The sequence below is a fragment of the Nymphaea colorata genome, chromosome 3, assembly GCF_008831285.2.
Source record: "Nymphaea colorata isolate Beijing-Zhang1983 chromosome 3, ASM883128v2, whole genome shotgun sequence".
In the NCBI taxonomy this organism is placed as follows: Eukaryota; Viridiplantae; Streptophyta; class Magnoliopsida; order Nymphaeales; family Nymphaeaceae; genus Nymphaea; species Nymphaea colorata.
In genome coordinates, this window is record NC_045140.1 from 24,106,581 (window position 1) to 24,132,513 (window position 25,933).

Consider the following 25,933-nt stretch of genomic DNA (forward strand, 5'->3'; position numbering starts at 1 on the left):
AATGAAAAAAAAAGCGACCATGTGAGCACGAGTATACACATATGATTTTGAAACACATTATCATAAAACACATATTCTAAAGGTATTACTAGTTATGCATAACATTTGCTAGTTAGATATATGAACAAAATTTATAATCACATAATACTTTGTTGAATGATAATATAAATTTAAATAATGCATTTCAAAACATACCGTTATCGTTACACGATACCTTTTCGTTATTACTAGACCTAACATTATCTTATCCTGGCAACTCCCGCCGACCAATTTGCCCTTTAATAGAAAAGGATCAATGAATAAATAACCGCCCGTAACGTTCCACTGACCACGTCTATAAAAAGTTGGGGCGGCCTCACCCGGCGCCGTCTTCGTGCTGCACTGAAAGCCTGAACAAAAAGACAGTCCCGAGACAACAGCATGGCGCGCTTTTATCGAGAGGCAAACGCTTTCCCGCGTTTCTCTTCGCTCCCCTCGGCCTAGTCGGAGACTGCTCGTCTTATTCGGCCAATCCTCCATTATCACCAAGGATCTTCGTTATCGTTTTCTCTGTATATCCGAGGCGCTAAGTGGAAGCAATCCCCTCGAGATCCGTCTGTTTCAACTACAGGACTTCGGTTCGTGTTCAACGAAGCAACGGATGCTTTTGGGGTTCCGGGGCTCGTGGGACTTGAAGCACGGAGGAGATGAACTATCGTGAGGAGAACTTGGACGAGATAGAAGAGAAGGAAACGGACGTTGCTGGAAGGGAGGTCCTGAAGGATGTAAGTATCTCAGCTGTCGTTTACGTCGCATCCGATTACTCCGAAAGCCCCGAGGGGAAGCAGTTATATGGGTTGAATCCTTTTCTCGCCCTTGAATCTTGGTTCGCGTGAAGAACAAATTCTTTCAGGTATTTGAAGCCATGGAGGAAATGAACCATCTCAAAAGGTGTTTGGACGAGAAAGAGGAGCCGGAGCCAAAAATGGCTAAAAAGGAGGGCTTCGGCTTGGGGAGTAGGCTGAAGGATTCTGATATGCGAAGGTATAGTTCCTCTCTGATATATTGTTTCATGCGTGCTTGTATTTTGAAATATTTCTGGCAAGTTTCTGTGCTTTTATGTTTTTTATTTATTGGTTTTATTTTCATCGCCTAACACGAAATCTGTTCTGTTGTTCGCATCTCATTGGTAGTGCTTTCGGGATTATTTTGTTATTCTTCTGCTATCATTGTTTGGTTCAGTTACCAGTTGGAGGCGTACGAAGCCGCATTACAGAGGAATACTATTGGTTGGCTGGAGACCGGGTCTGGTAAGACGATGATAGCTATCATGCTCATGAAGGAAATAGCTCGGCAGCTTAGAGATGGAGGCGACAAACGTCTCATAATTTTCCTGGCGCCGACTGTACATCTTGTTAACCAGGTGAAGGTGTTGAGTTATGCGCTTTTGGCGATCGCTTTGGGGCCCGAGGGGTCATTTGGAAACAAGTTTGACACTGCTTTTGCATTGGAATGCAGCAATACTCGGTGATTAAAACCCACACGGATTTGCACGTCGCCGAGTATTATGGTGCCAAAGGCATAGATGATTGGGATCTTCGTTGCTGGCAGAAGGAAACATGCGAGAAGGAGGTAAACGTTTTAAGATGTTTTTTGTCTTGAAAGTCTATTCAATTGATGCTCGTCTTATGCTTGATTCCGACGGTGTTCTCACCATTGCATGTTATCCATGGCATTCATATCATCCTTGTCTGGAGGCTGTTGCTTTATGTATAGTGGCGTACTGTTTCTTAATTCACTCTGTTGCAATAATGTCAATCGATTCAATCTCAAAACATTGATGCTGGGAACTGGTGTTGGAGTATAGACATGCGTATGCAAGCATAACCGTGGTAATGGCATTCATAGGTATATTCTATACGTTGCATCTGTCTTTAGTGTCCCATGGACGAAAACTCATGAATGAAATTGTTATTTTTATGATTTCTCACTGCCTATAATGCATAAAACTCAAATGTCATCAACAGGCACCTGTAAATAATTAGATATTTTTGTTCACAAAAATTCAAAAAACAAAAAAAAAAGCACGCCATTAACCCTCTATATTTTATGTATAAAGGTAGTAAAAGCAAAACAAGCCACGAAATGAGAACATGCTGGCCAAGGTATTGTTGCCAACTGTGCAATCTCTGCCTTTCCTTGGATCCTTCCAAACGAACCAAAGCAAAATCACATGCTTTCACCATCTTGCTGAGATCAACATAAATGATTGCATGTTCTTTCAGAGATGTCTCATTTCTGTAGCAAGGCCTCTTTCAACAAATACTGAAAGCACCAAGGTCAAAGAGAGCAGGAGTTAAATTGATATTGCATGGAAGATATTCTGTCTGGTTCTTGGTCTGCCACGAGAATAAAATGGAGGGACGACAATTAGGCATGCAGTACATGTTCAGTTCCACAACTAATTTTCTGAACTAAATGAAACCGTCATTAGATGCTGTTGAAGAAAAGGTAAGCAACAATCGTGCATAACTCTGAAAAGCAAATTGCAAATAAAGAAGGGAAGACCAAATTACAGGAAAAATTTCCAGAGAATCTATCCCGATTAAGCTCACTAAACTGTTTGCGAAACACTTATCCTTAATTTGATCCACTATTTAACAGTTGCGCAGACTGGAAAATTTTCCAACTTCTGTGTGATGTATAGTGATTTGTTCTTGTTTGCAAGATGTATAATAGCTTGGTCTTGTTTATCTAGAAATTGCCGTTCATCTATATTGCCATGTTAATTGTTCTTTTTCATGATTTATGAGTCGACTGTAAGTTGTATGTATCAGCTAATGGTTATGATTACATGGTTTGATATCTTGCAAATTAAATTTCTTGTAACATTTATGACTCCAAAAAAATGCTCTTGGGTTCTATTGTTTTCATTATGAAACAATTTGATTGTCTAATGGTTATTACTCCATGGCCTATATCTTCTGGAACCAATGGATCAGGTAATGGTCATGACTCCACAGATCTTGTTGGATGCCTTGAGAAATGCTTTTATCACAGTTGACATGGTGAGATTGTTAATATTTGATGAGTGCCACCGAGCTACTGGAAACCATCCGTATGCAAAAATAATGTTGGTAAGTTGATCGATGTCTATCTGTCTGTCTCTCTTCCTCTCCCTATATATATATATATATATATATATATATACATACATACGTACATACATATGTTTTACAGGACATGGATTTCTCTGGCCATCCGGATGATCTGGCCTCTCACACATGGAGCCCGATGCATTGCATGGGGCTGTGTGCATGAGAGGCCAGACCATCCAGGTGGCTGGAGGATTTCGGCTCCTCTCTCTCTCTCTCTCTATATATATATATATATATATATATATATATATATTTATATGTATATATATATATATATAAACATATAAATATAAAATATATATATATATATATATATATATATATATATATATATATATATATATATATATATATATATATATATATATATATATATATAGACAGATGTCATATTCTTATATTTTGCAACAGCAACCATATGGATGCGACTATGTGATTGATTTCATTACTGATATGTGTTTGATAAAGGTTTGAAAATCAGCCTCGAAAAATCATATTTTCCTTATCATAATACATGGTTCCAGTCCCTTTTCTTAGCAAATTGGCAATGACGAACACATCCAACAGTGTTAGACTTGTTAAAACTTAAAAGGTTTCAGAAGTCCCACAAATTTTGGTTGTTGTGATCAGTCACTCTCTTTCTTTATTATGTATGCATATAATATAGTTGGCTAACATTTACTTTAAACTGCTTATTTCAATAGGAATATTATCACAAGACAGATCACAAGCCAAAAGTATTTGGAATGACTGCCTCCCCTGTCATTAGGAAAGGTGCTTTCTCTTTGTTGTTGTTACCTTTTGAGATCAGTATATATAGATGAAATTTTCATACCAAACAGCTTTCCATATATAATATTTTTTGGACTTGGAGCAACCGAGCAAGCAACATAGAGGAATGCTAACATGCATGTGCATACACAGAAAAAAATATTGTTTTTTCTTGTTTTATTGAAGGAGAATTGACATAGGTCAGTTCATCTAATACCTTTGATCAGAAAAACTGATCCTGAGCTTATTTTATGTTATAAAACTTGCATTTGAAATTGTAAATGAGGTTAAATGCAATCTAAAAGTGCCTGGTTCTTTCTCTTCTTTTTTCTGTTGTAGGTGTTTCTTCCCTTCTTTTGTTGTTATAGTTTCCTTCCTTCCATGTATTTAAAATTGGTTCTGAAGGTATGGACTTGTTGATAGGTGCCCCCATTTTTCTTATATGCCTCCTTGCCCAACCTTGCACGAGCATCTCGGCCATGTAGCAATAAGAAAGCAATCCTAATGTTTCCTATATAATGAATTGGTATGGGGGCCTTGTTGAATTCAAAATGAGGTTTTCATGTTTAATCCATACAACCATTCTTCTCATACTTTTAGTGTCAAGGTTTATGTCAGGTATGAATTGGCAAAATTTGCTTTTTCTCTCGAAGTCTCAAGAATTCGAGAAAAAGAAAAAAGAAAAATTAAGCATTTCAGTTTTCTACTCATCATATTTTCTTGCAAAAACATTGATCAAAATTCAAAATATTTACGAATATGTTATGTAGCTTCAGAAAAATTAAAATATGTTAAAACTTTTTTTTAATCTGAAAAGGAGGAAAACACAAAAAGCCACATTTTTGTTTTTGTTTCTTTAAAGTATCTCTTTTTCCCATTTTCCTTTTTTTTCCTCTATACTTTCTGTTGTTTCGTGCATTTCTCAAGAGATTACCGATTTCGTGGTAGTGGTTTAATCTTGTGTGTCAATAGCAATAAGATCATTGCTTTCCATCAAATTTATATATGTTTCAAAAGTAATGATCGATTTGTTTACTTGCTTTTGCTGTATTTCTGATTTTTTTTGTTAAAGGTTTTCCATGGACCAATGTTGGTATGTTCTCATCTTTTGTTTTATTGACTTCTCATGTAAGTATTAAACTCCAATAGTATCTCCATTCTCCAAGGTTACCTTACTTGACCTGCTGGATGTGAAAATTAACATGCTTGATTGACTGAATAATCTTGATTCTTCATCATGTGCTGTTCTGGTAGACAGAAGTTATTTTGAAGGCATCCACAGTTTTGTAATTAATACCTTTTGCAGCTGTCAAACTATACTGTTCGAGAAAAATAGGCATCAATTTTTCTCATGTTGATCTGTCAAAATGGTTGGATGTTGCAATACTATTGTAGTTCATTGCATCATCGTGTTACATGTAAAGCTGCTGGCAATTTCTGTGATTTACTATATCGGTGGTTTATCATGATTCTCCATGTTCATACTCAGCAGATGATATCAGTTTTTCTTTTCTTCTCGTGGATAGGTCATCCTTGACTGATGTGGCCTACCCCCGTGATGAACAATTAACTGATCTCATTTGATCACACCGAGTGAAGTTCGTAGCTTTCCCTGTGCTGCTGGAATTATGAACTAGGATTGATTTATCTATTGAAACCGCTTCTTCGTTTTGCTATTGTTTCAGACACAGATGATGATAATATTAAATATTTATGAAGTTTAAAATATTTTTAAATTCAGTAGTTCTCTTACTATATGATTGGCAATAGCTTTATCTTATAAAATCATATTGACCACATACTACACAGTGTCAAATATATGGAGATTTTTCACTTATACAGACAATTTTTTGCATAGGGCCATAGGCCACTGTATTGTTTATATACTTGAGCAAATTTCTCTGTTGTTCACAAAATACCTATGTCACATAGGTACGGGTACGGGTACCAGTGTGGACCATTTTCAAAAAATTTGGGTGCGGGGGTACGGCCATACACACACGCGGACATATATATATATATATATATATATATATATATATATATATATATATATATATGTCAAAAAATTTCAAAATGAATAACATATTCATAAATCATTATCCAAAACACAATATGGAAGTAATTAACATACAAATACATCAGCTTTCTTGATTATCCGTCTCATCATCAAGATTGGAAGGAGCAACAGGTCACGCTTTTAAGATATATTGACATCACTATGGTTATGGCTCACACTATTATCGAAGAGTCAAGTTATAGAGAAGGGATGGATTTTCGAAACATTGTATGGAAGATTTTAAATGAAAAGTTGTGAGGAACTATGTACAAGAAAGGTTTAGAGTGAAAAAGGAAACAGGAAAAGAGGGGGATTTTTAATTTTCAACTCAAAAACTGGACAACTTTGGACTCGGTCAAAGTTGACCGAGTCTGAAAATGGATAAAAATGATCCCAGGTACGTTAACCGTACCCGGTGCTGCGTTGACCGCACCTTTGCTGTACCCAGGGCCATACCCGTACCGTGCGGGTACTCCTCCTTAAGAGGAGTAATCATGTGACAGCAAAATACCCATATAGTTTTCATATCAGGTTTCTTTGTTATAAAATAGTGGCACTTGGCAGTCTATAATCTTTTGAAAACATAAAGAAACTTAGCTAGATCTGTCAGAAGCTTACTACCTGGTTCAAGTCTTGGACATATTAAACTGTGGTGCTTGTTATGGAGAATAAAAGGGATTCCTTTCTAGGCTGTTAGTCACTAGAATCTGAATTGTTTTCTAGAATATCAAGAATTTGTGTCTTTCTTGGCACTTTGTATGTTTGCTCTTCTCTATCTACCTTTCATTTATATGGACTACGTTCCTTTCATTTTCCAGACTGGAGAAGTTTCAGGACAATAGGTTGGATTGACTTGGTTTTTTAGTAGCAAAGTGTTTTGCTTTGTTCTGTCAACGTCTTTTATGTTATGATGATCTTAACTGAAGTTATACTCCATACCCTGTTGTTATTTAGGTGTCTCATCAGCAGAGGATTGTGAATATCAAATTACTCAGTTGGAAGAAATTCTGGATTCTAAGGTTAGTTGAAGCGTTTATATTTTTCTTTGTTTTATTGTTTGTTTTAATATCTCGATTTTTTTAAGTTGTCTAGAACTTTCCCTTTACTTGTATCATTTCATTGACTAGGTTTTTATTTTGGAAGATCGAACTGAGCTAGAAGTGCATGTCCCTATGGCTAAAGAAATTAAAAGGTATTATGGTTCATGGTTTGTCAATGAGGACCTCAAAGGAGAGCTGGATTGTTTGTGGACAAAGGTGAACCTAGTTTTCAGAAGGCTCCACATTCTTGATTTGTTTCCTTCTTTATTGATTTTTTTCTCAAACAGTTCGACACAACTGCAGCAGTAATGGAGAGTCCAACACAAATGCAGTTTATGGAGAAATCTTTAAGAGCTAAACTCACTAGTTTTCACTGGAAAATTTTGTACTGCCTGGAACATCTTGGGATATTATGTGCTTACGAGGTATGAAATATAGTAAATTTTGGTTAAAAATGTAAAAGTATTCAATTTTTGAGTTCTGCATGTGCACTTGTGCGTATATGTTGCTTTAGAGATTGTGCAACTGCAAGATTTTCCATCCAGGGTTGTGTCTAGAATGTGCTTTGTGGGTCAAGATGGAGGATGAAGCACGTAGCACGGTAGCAGAAAATGCTATCTTCTATTTATGGATTTACAGTCTATTTCAGCGTTCTTAGACTTGTCCAAACCTTCCGCATTGGCTATAATAGCGTCATTTTTATATGATTCAGTGTCTCTTTGTTTGCCACTTAATTTCCATGATTAATGAAAAATTAAGGACGTTGGTGAAAAGCTTCACATGCTCCACGAGCCATGGTTTGATACTCTTGTTTAATTAGCAGTTTATGTAATACTTTTGTGTTGCTTCTATGGGAGACATGTTATTGTGTCGGAATTGCATAGTGCATGGTGATTTTTATCTTCCTACTCCATCACGAGGTTACAACTTCTTTAAGACTTTTTTCTTTGAAAAGTAAATTACTAATGTAGCTGAAAAGACGCACAGTAAATGAAGAATTAAAGTACACTTTTTGAGCGCCACAGTTGTAAGGAAGCCTGTTTGAACCTTTGTTTGAACAGCAAGAAGACAAATGATTCTAACCTACCTAATTTGCTTCCAACCATAGAAGCCAGTAGTCAGCATTTTTAACTCCTTGACTTCCTTGCATGGAATGCTACCAAGGGTAGGGTGGTTACAAAAAAGGACTCAAGTGGAAGGTTGAGCAAGCACTGTGGCCGAAAATGCAGGGGATCGATCTGTTGAACCAGTGGTGCCATGCCTCTAAAGAAATGAAGACACTCTGTCCCATGCAGAAGCATGTACTTTGCGTGGTTGATCTGAGTGATCACCTGCAAAGGGCACCACTTGCTGGGTGTTGGCAGCTGCGGCCAACAGCCTAAGTAAGGTGACCACACCTTTGCAGGGAACCAACTAGTCAAAGACAGCTAAAGCTGGTATTGCTAATTGTTTCTAAAGTGTATAAGAATCTTGCAAACAGCTGACTTTTATCTGCTTTTTGAGTTGTATCTTATTTGATTTTGTTTTGATTTCCCTTCTAGTATTTTAATGGTTTATGGAAAAAGACTAACTCTTAGTCTGTTAGTCAAATTCAATAAACCAGTTTTGAGTCATCCCTTGCCTGGATGGCTGAGTGGATGTCTCTGTGATTTCTTTGAGATGCCTTAAGCATTCAGTCCCTTTGGAAGCAAGCTGACAAGTGTTGAAGAAAGACACATGCTTAGGCTGCATGCAACCGACAGAAAAATTTGGCTGGCGACAGTTGGAATCATTAACATTTCAATGGCCGCTGCAGAAACTCAGGAGCCACATGACAACTAGAGAATGTGTCCTCCCTTTCACACCAAGTAGGACTTGGTGACCGCCAAAGTGGATGTTGGGTGCACTTGATGAGTGGGCTTTAGGCGATTCCATGGCCTCTTGGACAAGTTCAAGATCGAGGTGATCGAGGCCTTAGACTATCTGTCCAAGGTGATCACTGTCTTCCATCATGGGAAAAACATGATTGCTCCGGAGTTCAAAAAAGTGGACTTAGCCAGCCAATGACCAATATTTATCAACTTGCATGCTTTTTATTGGTGGATCTGAAAGTTGATTCATGAATTATAAATGACAGATACTGATCCTAGGACCATGGAACTGCCTTCTTCATTTACATGTTTCTGTCAGAATTGGGGGGTCAAATCTGATCATCTTCAATCTTCTGTGATATCTAAAATCATTATATCTGATATTCTGGAATAGAGGTCACACAAATTAGTGGAGTGGCCCATCTCGCTAGCAACTGGTGAGTGGTTTATTTGCATTACAAGATTAAGCATGGTTGTCTTGGGATACAAATTAGTGAGAAGATCTATTCATTGCTTGCTGGACTCTTAGTATCCACAAGACATACAATTGAGAAAAGTTGTGCTATGGGTGCATTTGTATTGCCTGATCACTGATGCATTCCATACGAGTTTGTCCTGTGTGATGCATACCATAGGTTGAAAGGTGTATCATGTTGGTCTTGCTTGGAGAAGCAATTAATCATAACATACAATGGGATGCCGTATGCCAAAAATCCAGCTTTATGCACGTTTATTTTGATGGCGTTTCTGTGGAGGATTTCATAAGCTGGTACACCTTAGGCTTTTCTCTGATGAATTTGTGCACTTTCTGACTTATTTTGTCTCTGATTCTTAGTTATGTCATCATCTCTAATAGTCTATATTGTTTGTGATTTGGTGGAAGCTAATCTGTCAATTGCTTTTTATTGCATAATTGTTTGTATTTAATTTTTTCCATATGCTCATGCCGTGCGGAAATGTATGAAGGCTGTTATGGTGTGTATGCAAAGGGATGGAGTTGCACCGAACATCGAAGAAAATGCTTGTCCACACATTCTTTTGCGAAATTATTTGAAGGAGGCATTACACATTTTTAAAGGGTATTTATCAGCTGGTATGTTTTTTGGTGCATATATAACTTTTTTACATATATGTGGGTATGTATGTGCATATTTATATATATATGTGTGTGTGTTTGCACACACACACGTCGAAGAATTGAATTCAGCCAGCCACCAAATGTGGCCAGATGGTTTTTATTTGTTTAGTTTTGTATTGCTAAAAACTGTTGCAAAAGGTACATTGGCGATGACAATTGCTTGGCCACGACTTATAGCAATGAAATATTACCTTTCGTGATGGCTGTTAGGGACAAAAAATAAAAAAACCATCCTGCCACATTCAGTGGCTGGCTGATTTCAATATCTCTCTCTATCTATATATCTATATATATATATATATATGGGAATTGAAAACAGCCGGCTACTTCTGTTGATGGATGATTATTTTTTATTTTGTGTCACTAAGAACCATTGTAAAAGGTGCATTTATGATTGTCAGTTGCTTGGCCATGGTTTTTAGCGATAGAATGCACCCTTTGCAATAGTTTTTAGCAATACAAAATCTGGACACAGTGGTAACTGGCCGATTTCAATTATATATATATATATATATATATATATATATATATACACTGTCAGATGACAAAATATTTAAAAGCTGTGTCTAAATGCATCATAAATTGTTGTTAAACATACCATAAACTGTTCATTGCTCCATTACATGGTATTATCAGTGACCTTTTTTAAATATTTTGGCACCCGGCAACATCTGGCAGCTGGCTGATTTCAGTTCTGTGTGTGTGTGTGTGTGTGTATATGTATATTAAGGTTATGATTTAGTTTGAGCGTCTATATTTTTAAGGTTGTAAATGTCACAGTTGATACCATGATTTATGCTAAATATTATAGATTATACACATAAAATTTAGATCAAACCAGAAACTCAGTATCTAAAATGCTGACTTCCTCAGGCTGCATGTGGATTCACCTAGCATTTGATCCTTGTGTTAAACTCTTAGTGCCCGCCAACCAACTTCCCTATGAAAGATGTACATGCATGTATGTATAGAGCAATAAGTTCCTTAGGTTGCACCATAGTTAAATCCCTGGTTAGGAAGTCAAAAAATATCACTGATCTAATCCATCGACTGTGTTTATCATTGATTACTTACTACTTAGTAAAGGCATGTGCTAAACTTTGCAAATACTCAGCATAGCCACAAACATTGCAATATTTTCGAAAATATCGTGATATTAACGAAATAAAGAAGGAAAATGATAAAAACAGGAAAATATCACTATATATTGAAAAATCGTTAAAAATTATTTTAATACGATTTTATTGCGATTTTTTCATTTTCTGTTTTTATTTTTTTCAACTTTTGTTTCATTGTTTTATTTCCTCTTGTTTTAGGTATTTAACATAACCTCCTAAATGCAATACAGTGCTTATTAGTTTTTCATTTCTTGTATTTTAACCTAACATTTTGATTTTTTATTTTTTTAAAAGACTGAAATTTTTCCAAAAAAACAACTTTGCCGATAAATACCCGAGAAAAACCTTGCCGATAGAAACCTGAGAACGATATTTGTGGCTATGATACTCAGGTATGATATGAAAATTCACATGAATATGTGAGAAAACTCAAGTTTTAACTCCTCAGACTAGGAACTGGGTTGCATATGTGCAGGTTTCGAAGAAAATGGCCATGGTCTGGGCATGTTTTTTCTTCCTCAAATTTAGAAATTTAATAGAAAAGTGGCAAAAGTGGTTCCTTTTGTAGCTTCCCTATGAAAGATTGCACGATCGATTTCACTTGTAGAATTTTCACCTCATATCTGATTCTGTTCAGAACTGTGTGAAAAATATTTGAAGTGAATTATATGATAAGCCTGTAATTGGTACTGTCTTATAAAATGGTTTTAGTGCTGTTGCTATATGGAGAGTTGGTTATTGATGAAAATTTATTTGATCTGTCTCAGAAGCCTGTGATCTACTGGAAACTGAAGCCACTTTGGACCCTGTATATATGAATTTCATTTCTCCTAAGTTATGTGAACTTGTGAACACAATCAATGCACTTAGGTGAGGAGCAGTTCGTTGGAGGATACACTCATTGCCTATTTTATGATTTTATAATTTGCTCCCCTTATACTCTTATGTGATATAGGAATCAAAAGCAGGTCCTCTGCATGATATTTGTTGAGAGAATTATTACGGCAAAAGTGATATGTTGGTTGATAAAAAAGCTCAAGTTCTTGTCCCATCTATCTTGTGACTACTTGACTGGAAATAACTCTGCTGTTAATGGACTGACAGTTAAGAGACAGAGAATGATTATGGATTCTTTTCGTGAAGGAAAAGTAAGATATCACTTTTCATCATTTTACAACTATTTACCTTTTTTACTTTCAACAAGATAAAGTGCTGACCTTTATACAGGTGAACCTGTTGCTAACTACTGATGTGGCTGAAGAAGGCATTGATGTGCATAATTGCTCCTGTGTGATACGGTTTGACCTGCCAAAAACTATTCGAAGCTACATACAGTCACGTGGTCGGGCACGATATGCTGATTCTTTATATGTCCTCATGCTTGAAAGGTTTCACTTTTCATTTTCTTTTTATGTTTCCTGTTAGTTGAGTAAATAAGGATTGGTAAAGTAGCTAACTCTTTGGCTTATGCTGCTTGCTAAAGCATAAACCTTCCACTTGTGCTTATAGCATGAGAGAAGGCTTTGGACCTAAAGGAATCTGTTTTTTGTGTTCTGGGATGTCATATATGGTATGCATATAAGTTTAGTAAGACTTTAGTTCTGACAGTTTAATTCATACTGACCATAAGGGTATCAAATTTGGTGATACCCTTGACTATAATTGTGCCAGAATAAGAAATATTTCTTCAGGAAACAAATTAATTGTTCTTAAGGGTGCATCTGGTTCCTGTTCCAGGTGCAGCAGGAACAGAAACATCCTGTTCTAGTGTTCTTGGAACCAGGTCCATCAGGTCCATCTGTTCCTCTTGGAACAGATGCTTGGTTGCCAACATCAGAAGTTGGACTAAGGCCTGTCAAACCCTAAAAAGATTAGTCAGGGCTAGTTGCCTTGAGTCGGTCTAAGTCAGTTTACTGAGAATATTAATAAAACCACACAGACACTATTTAAAGTGAACACCTATACACTCACACATAGAGAATATAAAAGTACATGTACATATAGATGTTTTTGTTCTATACACGGAATATCCAGTACACATATTTGTTCTATACACGAAATATCCAGTACGCATAATATGTTTATGCCATATATACATGTATTTTTTGTGTATATATAGTTATATACGAGACACACAGAGAGAGAAATCAGAATATAGAAATACAGACGCAGACTACATAAACACAGAACAGACAACAAAGAAACACACACACATCTAGATAATATAGACACTAAGGCTGGGCAATGGGCCGGCCGTCGGTGGGTACCCGGTTGGGCCCGATAAGCCCGGGTGGGCCCGATATTTTTAAAATATATTTATTTTATTAATATATATATATATAAAATATTTTATTACGATTAATTACATTTATATTTTATTTTATATTTAAAATATATTTTTTAATTTAATTGTGTGGGCCTGGGCTGGGCTCGGGCTTGAATGGTTGGCCTGGGCCCGGGTTTCGGGTGTCGGGCCGGCCCGAGCCCGGCTCCTTATCGGGCCGGTCCGGCCGATGGCCGGGCTTAATACACACAGAAATATATTATACCATACTGAGAGCTTCATGTTTGTGTGAGAGAGAGAATAATACAAAATATACATGCTTGATGCAGTACATATATATGTATATACATAGACACAGAATTTACACAGAAATATACTATAAACATACTGAGAGCTTCAAGTTAGAGATAGATAGAGAGAGAGAAAAATATAAAATAGAGGCTGAATGTAGATTAAAAGAAAGCTAACTAAAAATTAGATTGAAGTGAGGTTTAATGAAAGCTATTAAAGGAAAAAAATAAGCAAGTAAACTTTTACATTTGATGACTATATGGTAGAAGGTGATGGGCTGGCTTCTTCAAAGGGTCAGTTCTCTGAGTCTGAGGTACTTAGGTTTTCGACAGTGAAAGAACCTTAGGAGAGTGATTGGTCAATCAATTGGTAACTACAAGTTTTCAACATGTTGGCTGAAACCCAATGTGCCTGCTCGTTTGTCTAGAATCGTCACCAGGTGATGGTATGATGTGTCCTTGTGTGATCAAATGGTCTCTTGAATGAATCTTTTATTGGAGAGTGGTGTATCACACACCTAATGTAATTCGTTAAGGGGATCTTGATTCTTGTATGGATACCTAAGGGATTGGGATTCTTGTACAATTAAAGGGCCTGCGCTGGGGATTATGTCCAGTGGGGTTCTCTCTAATTGTAATAAGTTTCTTCTCTCTGAGGTCCTGGGACAGAGTGTCTAGCACCCTATTCCCTGGCCCTGCATTCCTATGTAATTACAGATATTAGAGGCCTATGTAAGCCTAGATTGCCAGTTTCTGTGATTGATTTGTGGATATGCTTCATGCATCAAGTATTTGTTTTTGGTGATAGAAGCCATAATATTGACACGTACAAGCTTTCAGGGGAAATGAAGAGCACAAAGATTTGCTATATGAAATTTTTAGAAGCGAAAGGACAATGCAGGATGCAACCTCAAGTAGAGACAAAGCGCCTATCTCCAAAATATGCTCCAAAGATGATGAACCTGTTTATACAGTTTCTTCCACAGGTGCAACAGTAACTGCTGATTCAAGTGTCAGTCTCATTTTTAGTTATTGCCAAAAGCTTCCTGGAGACAAGTACGTTCCTTTTAGCTGAAAATTTATCTTTTATTTATGAAAATTTATCTTTTATTTACTCTTAATTTTTTAATGCTTGTTAACTGGGACTGTGGTGCGTACTACTGCTGACTTCAGGTACTTCCATCCGAAGCCCAAGTTTCATTATGATTTATCTGGTGGTTTTTCTGAATGTACATTGACCTTGCCTCCCAATGCTGCATTTCGACATCTGAAGGGTCCTCCTGCCAAGAGTAACCATCATGCGAAGAAACTTGTGTGCCTAGATGCATGCAAGAAGTTGCATGAAATGAAAGCATTAGATGATCATTTGCTTCCTCTCAGTGAACAGTTGCCAGATCATACATTGGCAAAGGAAGTAAATTCAGCACCTGGGGCAGGTGGGAGATTGTGACAAATGGTAGCAATTGCCTTTTCAATCACTGCACTAGAATGTCCTCATCACTGTTTTCACCACTGATGGTGCCATGTAACGATCACTTTACTAGTGCACAGCACTATGTTGAAGGCCATCACCATGGCCACCATGATGATCCCAATCTTGGCCTTATTAGAAGCACCAATATCTCAACTTCTATGGTGTCAAACCAGTGACAGGTTGGTTCGAATACAGGACCAGTCAGGCCAGTTTCTGGCATTCAACTCACCAGTGATTAGTTTTTTGACTAAGGAGAACTAACTACTGATTAAGTGTTTTTGGCACTTACTATAAAAATATAGTTCTTGTCAGATGTTTGTCCTTTTTGAACTGTGTGTATATTTTGTGTTTTTCTCTTTTATCATGTTTAACTGTATATATACATTTATATGTTGTATATACATATACATATTTATATATACACTTAGTATATATGCAAACACACAGAATTTACTAATCATATACAGTATAGGTATGATTTTTGGGGACACACAAATATTACATGCTTTATACTTCTTTATTGATTTTATTTTAGTTGACTGACTCAACAGACTAGTCCCAACTAGTTCTTTTAGCCTTTTAGGGCTTTGACCAACATGTATCATGCTTTCAACTTTGACAACTGCACTCAACATGAAGATGTTACAATGAATAGGATAGCAGAAGGATCTTTTGAGCCAGGATTGCTGCTGTGGGAGATTGCCTGTCGTGTGTTCATTTTATGACAAAATAGAATGTGAAATAGGATGAAAATGTACTGGGATATCAGACAACAGTTTAATCAAATAAAATGCATATATGGTTAAAACTTTAATGTAAATGATTTGCTGTCCAAAGTCGAAACCTTCAGTCTATTAGACATTAGAACAAGTGAAATTGACAATAAAATGCATTCTTCTACATATAGCAATGGAGAAAATAATTTCTAGGTGGTGTGTGAAGTTGCAACGCACTAGAAACACGTGGTTGCTTATTAGCAGAAATATGTTTCTATTGAATGGAATGTCAATATCACTTCTTGGCGTGGTCTTCTTATACAAAGACATTGTATCAAGCTTATATCTTTCTGTGAGGATTCTTGATTGAGCTACCAACTGGGGCTTAAGATGGCTACTTCTGACAAAACACCAAGAAGGAAAAGAACAAGTTACAGGGAAGGGAGTTGAAGGCATGACATGTATTATAAAGCAATTTAGCACATTCATTATGGTTCTAGTAGGTATGCTCATAGTTGTTCTGCAGTCTGTCTATTAGGTGACTTTTAAACCTGAATGCTGCTTGGCTGGTTATCAGTTTTGAAAATAAAGCCTGAACTTGCAATAAGCTTACTTATTGACCTAAGATTTGCTTTCCCATTTGCAAGTATATAATGTGCTTTTATAGGCAAATCATTTATTTGACTAATGTGCTCTATGCATCTCATGAAATTCCTATTGAGCATCTTTGATTAAGCTTCTGTTTAAATTAATTTATGAAAATGGATTTTGAGTTGGCCTTGATTGTTAAATAATGCATGGGGTCCCCATATATGACCCTTTCTGCGTGTTTCTCCTTGTAACGTTGCACAATATGCAAATGGTAACTTCATTCAAATGCTTCTTTGGTTTTTTTTTGCACTTCTATATTCACATTGTCAATTTTTAGGTTATTATTTTTCTTTTTCAATGAGAAGCTGCTAGCATAAGTTGGCTGAGTAGTTTTTTTTGTTACACATCCAAATGCTGATGTAGTTCAATGAATACATTTGCAAATGTTCACGATGTACATGCTGATTGAATATAGTCTGGTGAACATGGTTTCATTTGTTGCATATCAAGGCGTTTAACCCTGTGCATGATAAGGCTGTCCTTTCTATTTCTGTTGTCACTGAAGGCACTACAAGGAGGAAGGAACTACATGGGTCAGCCACTGCAGATGCTTTATCTGGAACTTGGGCAAATGTGCTTAGTTCCATTACTTTACAGGCTTATAGCTTATTCTTCTCTTGTAACACCATTGAGGAGAACTATCCAGGATTCATTTTCTTAATCAAAGAGGAATTAGATGAGGACGTTGCACATGCAGAGATAGATCTGTTTTTACATAATAACAAAGTGGTCAAGGCACGTGCTTCTCCATGCGGGCAGGTCAACTTGGACACGGATCAGGTGCTTGTCAAGTCTTCTGAAAAAAATGTTGTTTTTAGTGGTCTACTGTTTAGTTCACATTCCTCTTCTTCTTCTTCTTCTTCCTCCTGTTAAATTGTATATTTGATTATTTGACTGAATTTCTGAATTTCCTTTGTCTTGTCAGTTGATGAGGTCAAAAGTTTTTCATGAACTGTTCTTTAATGGTCTCTTTGGGAAGTTGTTTCATATATCAAAATCTTCTGGAGTTCGGCAAAAGATACTGGCAATGGATGACACAGCATTATGGCCTTTTACAAATATGTACATGCTCTTACCCATGTCTCAGCAATCTGCACAATCCCAAGGCAGCCCAAGTATTGATTGGACAATTATTGATAGTTGTTTCGCAGTAGCTGAATTTCTGAAGGCTAACAATTTACCAATGGCTATGAACAATTTCCACGTGGAAGCCATGCAAAGACAGGATGACAAAAAACCAGAAAAAATACATTTGGCTAATACTTCTTGTGGTTTTCATGACCTTAAGGATATGGTTGTTTTAGCCAACCATACTGGACGATTTTATTATGTCGCTGATTTGGTGAATGATGCAACAGCTGATAGTCCATTTGATGGATCCTGTGAGTCAGCGAGACCAAGTTATAGTTCCTATACAGATTATTTCAAGAAAAAGTAAGTGATATGTTTCACTTTATCTTGGTGCTTGTGCAAATTTACTATTTTTACTTACTTTAAGTACTTTTGCTCTAGGTATGGGATTAACCTTCATTACAATACCCAGCCTCTGTTGCGGCTAAAACAATCCCATAATCCACATAATCTTCTTTTTTCAAAGGAAGGCCACGAAGGTACATTTATAAATTGATTGAAGGATATGTGTTTATTATTTCTGCTATTATGACTTTTGCAGAGCATAAAAAGTACCATAGTGAAAAACATAAAGCACTGGAAAAGCTCCCTCATTTGCTCATAGTTGAAGCAAGAAAAACTTTCTATGCAGGGGTTAGCTCACATATACATAACCAGTCACACACTCATTGACGTAGTGTAGCATAGTATGTGCACATTATGTGTTAAATACACACAAAATGTGGGAAGGAAGGAATTATGATGCTTCCAATGTAATTGGGCTTTCTAGCTGAGGGGAGTCTAGTTAGGGGTGAGGATCTGGTCGCACTGCCTCCACCCCTTAGTTGCCATGGCTTGAATTATGTTGGTTTATTGGCTCTATTCAATAAGTTGTTTTGTTTGTTTATTGCTTATATGCAGGTGGTTCTCTCAATAGTAATGGAAAATCAGATCCGATCCAGCCAGCTAAACAGCAGCAGGGCTATGTTTATATGCCTCCAGAACTTTTAATTAGACTCGATGTGTTAAGGGACATATTAAGGTCATTTTACTTATTGCCTTCATTAGTCCACAGAATGGAGTCAATGATATTGGCATCTCAGCTTCGAAGGGCAGTTGGTTTTCATCCCAATGGTCATCATATTCCTACAGATTTGGTACTTTTCTATAACATGGTTAATTTTGTTTCTTTATAGCTATTCCTAACATGTTAAGAACATGAATCCTGGTTTTTGATGATTTAACAGTCAGTTCATATTAATTGGGTTCAGATTTTAGAGGCTGTAACAACTAGAAGGTGTGCTGAAGCATTCTGCCTGGAGCGCTTGGAATTGCTCGGGGATTCTGTCTTAAAATATGTTGTGAGCTGCAACCTTTTTCTGAAATATCCAGAAAAACATGAAGGGCAATTATCTGCTCTTAGATCATTGGTTGTATGTAATGCAACTCTTCATAGACTGGCCACTGGTCGCAATTTGCAGGTAGCTTCCATGGCACCCTGGATAGATTCTGATGAATCTTAGTATTTCCTGGATAGTGGTTTCAGACTTTCAGTACTTGACTGTCTTCATATTTTCTGACTGGAGATTACCTCCTCTCCTCTTCCCTCTAAGCCGTTATTTTTGCATGTTTACCTATTTTTGTGTGCTTGTGTGCAGAATTATATCCGAGATGCTCCATTTGATCCTCTTCGTTGGCTTGCCCCTGGTCAACGTATCTCACGCCCTGTTCCTTGTAAATGTGGTGTCAATTCTCGTGAAGTTCCACTTACACATCCTGCTGATGTTGAGAGTGGTGCCATTAAAATTGGTGTTACTTGTGAACTTGGGCATAGGTGGTTGTGCTCAAAAACAATATCTGACTGTCTGGAGGCACTGATAGGAGCATATTATATTAGCGGTGGTCTGGAAGCTGCATGCTTGTTCATGAGATGGGTTGGTATTGATTGTGAACATGATCAAGCTTTGGTTGATGAAGCCATTAGGAAGACATCAAGACTTACTTATGCCATAGAAGATAAAGATATTGATTCCTTGGAGTCGAAGCTTGGTTACAAATTTTTGAATAGAGGTCTTTTATTGGAAGCCATCACTCATGCATCTCAGCAGGAAGCAGGCTTGGGCTGTTGCTATCAGGTATTAAAGATGATTATCACCATATCGGTTGTATGGTAGGTAAACCTTCGTGGAAATGTAGTACTTATAATGTCTCTGGGTGTTAATGGGCTGGGAATGGTCCTGACTTTTTGCTTTTCTGGCTGCATTTGACATGATCGTGAATTTAATCTCCTGAGGGTTTAGCTTATCCAAATCCAACCTGTTGACACCCAGGGCAGCAGTGCATGTCATTTTTTGTTTTTTTTGTGATGTATCTCTCTCTCTCTCTCTCTCTCTCTCTGTAAATTGCTGCTTATGAGTTACTGGAAGGGGATTTCTGTATAATTTTGTCTCATTGTATTATGTTGCTATCCTATAATTAGGGTTGTTATGCACATGAAGCAGCTTTGCTGTCATCCAGCATGAGGGTCCGAGGGCAGAGTTCTCATCACATCTTATCTTTCTTTCCTTTGTGAAAATGAAATTTAATATCCTACTCACTGCATATTACTTTAGGACTTCAATTTAACAACTTAAACTTCTTGTAAAATTTCAGCGACTTGAGTTTCTCGGTGATTCTGTGTTGGATCTTTTGATCACATGGCATCTCTTTGAAAGTCATAAAGACATTGATCAAGGGGAATTGACTGATTTACGCTCAGCATCGGTGAACAATGAAAAATTTGCTCAAGCTTCAGTCAAGCATAATCTTCAGCATCATTTACTGCATGGTTCTGAGTTGCTCCTGATGCAGATAAAAGACTATGTGAAATTTATGAAGAGCTTCCCAGAGAATGAGCCCCTTCCTGCCTACAGTAAATCGAAAGGACCAAAAGTAAGCATGTCTTTCTGCTCTTGTTTTGTTTCTTTGTTTTATTGTAGTTCTTGCTTCATTAGTCTTTTCCAAAATTTGCATGGTATTTTCTGGTAATTTCTATTTCTTCCTGTTTTTTTAGTATTTTCTTCTTCTGCTCTCGTTTTTCTTTCTTCGTTTTATTTTAGTCTTGTTTCATTGGTCTTTTTCAAAATTTGCGTGCTCTTGTCTGGTAATTTATATTTCTCCATTTCTTTTGATTTTCTAATGTTTTCTTGTAGAACTCATGCTGTGGATTAATCTTGTCATTAATCTAGGTGCTGGGAGATTTGGTTGAAAGCATTGCTGGTGCAATCTTAATTGACAGCAAACTTAATCTTGGGGAAGTCTGGAGGGTTTTCAAACCTATTCTTTCCCCTTTTCCAACACCGGAGGACCTGCAATTGCATCCTCTACGGGAGTTAGGAGAAATATGTGGTGAGGCAGGATCTCCTCTGTGCACGGAATGTAGGAAGGAGGGAGACCAGACCATTGCAAAGCTTACTGTACAACTGAAGGATGGTCAATTGACTGCAGAGGGGTGCGATAAAACTAAAAACACTGCATTGGAACAGGCTGCTCTCCTTTTGTTAGACGCAATGGAGGTTGCAACTTTTTGTCTTTTTCTCTTTATATAGGTTCACAGCTTATCAATGTTTCATTTCATTGACATTCTTTATAATGGAAATTTGATGTCAGAAAAAAGGCATTTCACATAAAAGAAGCATTTGGAGAGGGAAATCAGAAAGGGTTCAAAATATTTTACCATGTTCACATGAACAGACAACAGGTCTATCTCCTGTTGAAAGGCATCACGGTGAACACAGCTCTACCAGATCACTGGATCCAACTGTCTGTAAGCACCTTTTTTCTTTTGGGAAAGAATCCCACTGCAAAGCATTCTGGAAACAATCTTTTGCTGTTGTTTTGAGGCAAGCTTTCTACTAAAAGTTAGGAAATTCTTCTTTTTGGGATAGCTTAGGGCTTCCTTCTGATATGTAAGCGATTGAGTACTTTTCTATGCAGCTGTCTGGTTCAGTTGTTAATATTTTTGGAGATGAAACCATGCACATGACTTTTGCCGGTGATATGTCCTTAAACCCATGTCATATGGGTATGTCTATCTATTTTATGCTTAGGTACTTAAAGAAGCATCCAACGTTCACAACGTTTTGGACATGCAGGGAGTTTTTTATTATGCTTTCAAGTGTCAACATAGAAAGAAGAGATTATATGTGGTTCCATGAAGTGATTAGTTTTTTTGAATTTCCAACCCTCATATATTTCCCAAGCTCGCAGTGATGCGCTGTCATGTGATTGGGGAAAATGTATGCCCCACGTTTTTGATAGATCATTAGGTGAACCATGATAAGCACAATTTTCTGACACTAATCTTTCCTTTAGTCTCTTCCTCTTTAGGTCCATTTGAACCATAAGCACAAATATCGTGTTTTTTTTTTCTTTTACTTCGAGTTAAAGGCAGGAAAATAGGGGAAATGAAAAAAAAAATCATATCATTTTGGAAAAAGAACACCAAACTGAAATTATTGCATTTTATCTTGTTTTCCTGCATTTAGAAAAGGTTTTCCAATATATATATAATGTTTGTTTTAGCATTTGAATAACTATTTTGAATTTTTATAATTTTTTTTCTTAAAAGCTGTAGAAATAATAGAGACGCACAAGAAACGAAGATCGAACGCAGATGTAACGTGGAAAACCCTCAACTAGAGAGAAAAAAACCACGGGTGAAGAGATCTGGTGCCCACTAGCCGCCAGACTCTCTCTCTCTTAGAGAACTTCATTAACATGCAAGATTATGGTTTACAATGGTATAAGTATGCCCAAACCAGGACTCACTGGATCGGGTCGACCCGGACCCATACATCAAGATCCGTCAACAAAAGCATTCGTAGAAAACTTACTTTTCACAATTTTTCTATTTTTAAATGTTTGAATTTCCTAGTTTTATCCCAAAGAAGCGAGCTTTTAATACCTGAGAAAGATCCCACTGACAAAAACTTGGGAACGACTCTCCTTGTGATACCGTATCTTATGTCTTGGATGAGCAGGTGCAAAAGTTAAGATTCATTGAGTATGTTAAGTACACCCTTGATGTTTGCGGTCCTAGGAGGTCATCCATTCCTCATTTTTTGAAAGAGCTGGGGTATGATGGTTATTTTAGCAAATTCTTGCTGCTACCAGAACCTGCTTCATCACTTTCCAACCACTTCTTGACCATGTAACTTTGTTTATTCTGTACTTTTATGTGTTTTATTCATTGTAATGTCATGCACGTAAGATGTTCTGTCATTTTATTCTTACAACATTGAACGTAGTTATTTATGATTGGTGCGATCTGAATTCATCTTCCCCAGTTTGTTTTGCTGCAAGCTCCATCTTCCCCAATTCTTTCTCCATCCTCAGTGGTGGCTAGTGTTTACACGAAATGCCACAGAATTCTCTTTTCGTTTCTCTGCCAGGGTTGAATGATCACTTATTGATACTTGAAAGCTTTATAGTCATTGTCATGTTTCCTTAGAATGTCTAGAGGACATTTTCCTCTTATTTTTCTCAACTTGCATTTGGTTCATGCAGTTGGCATGATAGTATGATTTTGGAAGCTTCCTTAACCATCTTAGAACTAACCGGGGTGTGTATTGACTATTAAGATGAGCCAAGGGGCAGTGGTCAAAAGAAAGGGTGTGGAATATCTTACTGTCCTATAACCCTGTTGTCCTCCTCTTGTTACTACCAATGTCCTTGTTCAGTGGCCGGTATTCATTTTTTTTGTTCTTCTGTAACTACCTGATTTTCCTCTTCTCGTACCATTACTGTCCATAACCATTCTCCAATTGCCACCAACACCTTGTTCTTTATTATTTGTTCAAACCTCTCCCGGTACTACTAACCCCTTGTCCTTTATTCTTGATTATTTGAAGTTTTGAACTTTGACACCCCACCTTGAAACTCTGAATTCTCTCTTATTCTTCATTGTTTGAACTTAGTTTTGTATGGGCAACATTGTTATCATTGTCGCTACGGAACAGCTCTTATATGCTTTACTTTATAATATTATTGGCTAACGATGATTTCTATACATTTGCTGGGGCCCAAAAAAAATCCTAGAAACGAGACATCGTTAAATAGCATAGCTGCTGAAAGCCTGAATGTATTTGTCTGATAAGTTTTTGTTTGCCAATTTCAGCAAAAGTGTCTATAGATATGAAGAAGGGGGGACCAAGAACTAGCCTTTTCCAGCTCTGCAGAGATATGAATTGGGTCAGGCCCACCTTTGAGCCTAGAGCTTCTGGACCGAGGTCTGTAAAGTCATCACTGTTCCTCTGAAGTATGGTAAATAAATAATATTTGCTTGCTTTACATATCTGATTTACCACATGTAGGTTCATTTCAAAGGCCATCTTGCATGTGCCTGATTCTGATAATATTGAAGTGGAGGGGGAAGAGAAAGCGGATAAGAAGAGCTCAATGGATTCTGCTGCACTTATTCTATTATACAAACTAGAAGAACTGGCTAAATGCATCATCGAAGAATGTTGAAGTTCTGTATCATCTGATCATTAAATTCCTGTAGTTTAGATCTTTTCGTCTGATTACTTATATGAATAGGCATTAAGTAAAGGTGTCCATAGATATGAAGAAGGGGGGACCAAGAACTAGCCTTTTCCAGCTCTGCAGAGATATGAATTGGGTCAGGCCCACCTTTGAGCCTAGAGCTTCTGGACCGAGGTCTGTAAAGTCATTACTATTCCTCTGAAGTATGGTAAATAAATAATATTTGCTTGCTTTACATATCTGATTTACTACATGTAGGTTCATTTCAAAGGCCATCTTGCATAAATGCATCATCGAAGAATGTTGAAGTTCTGTATCATCTGATCATTAAATTCCTGTAGTTTTGATCTTTTCGTCTGATTACTTATATGAAGAGGCATTAAGTTTAACGTGGCATTTAGTGTCTGCGTGGGAAATTATTGATGCTGAGGTCCAACATGATTACCTCAATCTTGTGAAAATTTTGAGATGAGATGTGTATGCCCAAAAAGTTGCTTGCGTATACCCTTTATGCAGCGAAAATGCAATATATCTGGATGAGAAAGGGATAAAAATTTTAATGGTTTTCTATAGTTGCTATATTACTCCAAGAAAAGAAAAGAACAAGGCATACAAGACCTTTTAATAATTTTAGAGGGTGGAGGGGGCGGTGGGGGTTCTTGGCTCATATATATTTTTAATTACGAACCTGAGGAACAAATTCTTAGTTAAGAATAAGATGGAACAAAGAAAGAACGAAGACGAAGTCCATGCAATCAAACACAGAAAGTGTTCAATTGTCACGCATATTTGAATTCGTGGCTCCAGCTTCCCGTTATCACTATTTTCATGGAAAAGTAACTTTTCTTTGGCCCGGGTAGATGGTTAGCCTCTCGTTGCCGAATGCTTCATAAGGCTTCATTTTCTGGATACTGGTGCGTGAAGACCTGTCCTTACAATCGTTCATCTGTCATAGTTAATTAAACTAAAATCTCTAGACCTTTTTTCTTTCTTGTATGATTTAATCTATAATATCTTTTTATTAAATAATACTAACGTAAAAATAGTTGAACTATTTAATGGAAAGCATTTCTAAATTTCTACATGGTTGGAATTTTGACCTATCATATTTTAAAATTATGTGCATTTGCTTGGCTAATTCTCGTTGATTTTTTTTTTGTTGAAATACTACTGAAGGTGTGGCTGGGAGCAAAGGATGTTAAATCCATGAAATTAATGCGGCATCGCCTTGCTGATATGATAAACACCTCCCCACAATACTCATCGCAAGACGATTGCCTGAGATCCACCGCCTTTTGCTGTTGTACATTGTCAAAAGTCTGATTTAAGATCTCAAGGGATTCATGTCGAGATTAGTTTAAATTTCAGGTAATCGAACCCCCCTCATGTTTCGCTTCAACTGATGCCTGGCGAGGGAAATCATTCGTGATTTGCTTCTGAAGCATATTCTTTATAGCTCGTTTTGGTATAATTTACTTGATGTAAGCTGAAATTTCATATCCACTACCTAATGCGCATCATTAGCTGATTAAACATAGCAAAAACTGATAAAACATGGTCGACTATAATCTCATGAGAGCTACTAGTTTGGATCTAGTTAACCAAGAGAATTTTTGAAGTGAAAGAAAAAATGAAACGACTAAACGAACCAAGACAGAAAACAATTTATTGCTCCAACTTTCTACCGATATAAATCTTAAATTTGATTTAATATTCCATTAGTTTAAACGTTTTATTTTATTTTTGTTAAAAGTAAAAAAGACGGAGACG

At 36.9% G+C, this 25,933-nt stretch overlaps 1 protein-coding gene across 5 annotated transcripts; it reads left to right on the forward strand.

Annotated features, from left to right (window-relative positions):
- The first annotated feature begins 359 nt into the window (after window positions 1-359).
- On the forward strand, window positions 360-25,439 carry LOC116250740 (endoribonuclease Dicer homolog 3a-like). 5 transcript variants are annotated; one of them, XR_007572811.1, is made up of 27 exons: window positions 360-764; window positions 878-1,023; window positions 1,222-1,402; window positions 1,498-1,611; window positions 2,982-3,116; window positions 3,842-3,911; window positions 6,922-6,986; window positions 7,095-7,223; window positions 7,295-7,432; window positions 9,824-9,950; window positions 11,881-11,983; window positions 12,069-12,261; window positions 12,341-12,501; window positions 14,528-14,743; window positions 14,861-15,123; window positions 17,034-17,308; window positions 17,454-17,962; window positions 18,041-18,138; window positions 18,560-18,795; window positions 18,910-19,119; window positions 19,297-19,773; window positions 20,291-20,569; window positions 20,866-21,192; window positions 21,287-21,443; window positions 23,796-23,907; window positions 23,992-24,337; window positions 25,340-25,439. XR_007572811.1 is itself a non-coding variant. In XM_031624642.1 (26 exons), the coding sequence occupies exons 1-26, from the start codon at window positions 687-689 to the stop codon at window positions 24,146-24,148; spliced, it is 4,956 nt and encodes a 1,651-aa protein (XP_031480502.1). In that variant the 5' UTR covers window positions 360-686; the 3' UTR covers window positions 24,149-24,398. The 5 variants fall into 5 exon arrangements, 3 of the variants coding, with proteins under 3 accessions (XP_031480502.1, XP_031480504.1, XP_049932734.1); XR_007572812.1 differs by lacking the exon at window positions 25,340-25,439 and adding an exon at window positions 24,422-24,437; XM_031624642.1 differs by lacking the exon at window positions 25,340-25,439 and having other exon boundaries at window positions 23,992-24,398.
- The last annotated feature ends 494 nt before the right edge of the window (window positions 25,440-25,933 follow it).

Bases quoted from the DNA above. Each gene is read 5' to 3' on its own strand.
- LOC116250740 (XM_031624642.1), top strand. From the start codon at position 687: ATGAACTATCGTGAGGAGAACTTGGACGAGATAGAAGAGAAGGAAACG. The intron at 3,117-3,841 runs GTAAGTTGATCG...TTATTTCAATAG, and splicing joins CGTATGCAAAAATAATGTTG to GAATATTATCACAAGACAGA. The intron at 19,120-19,296 runs GTAGCTTCCATG...GCTTGTGTGCAG, and splicing joins CCACTGGTCGCAATTTGCAG to AATTATATCCGAGATGCTCC.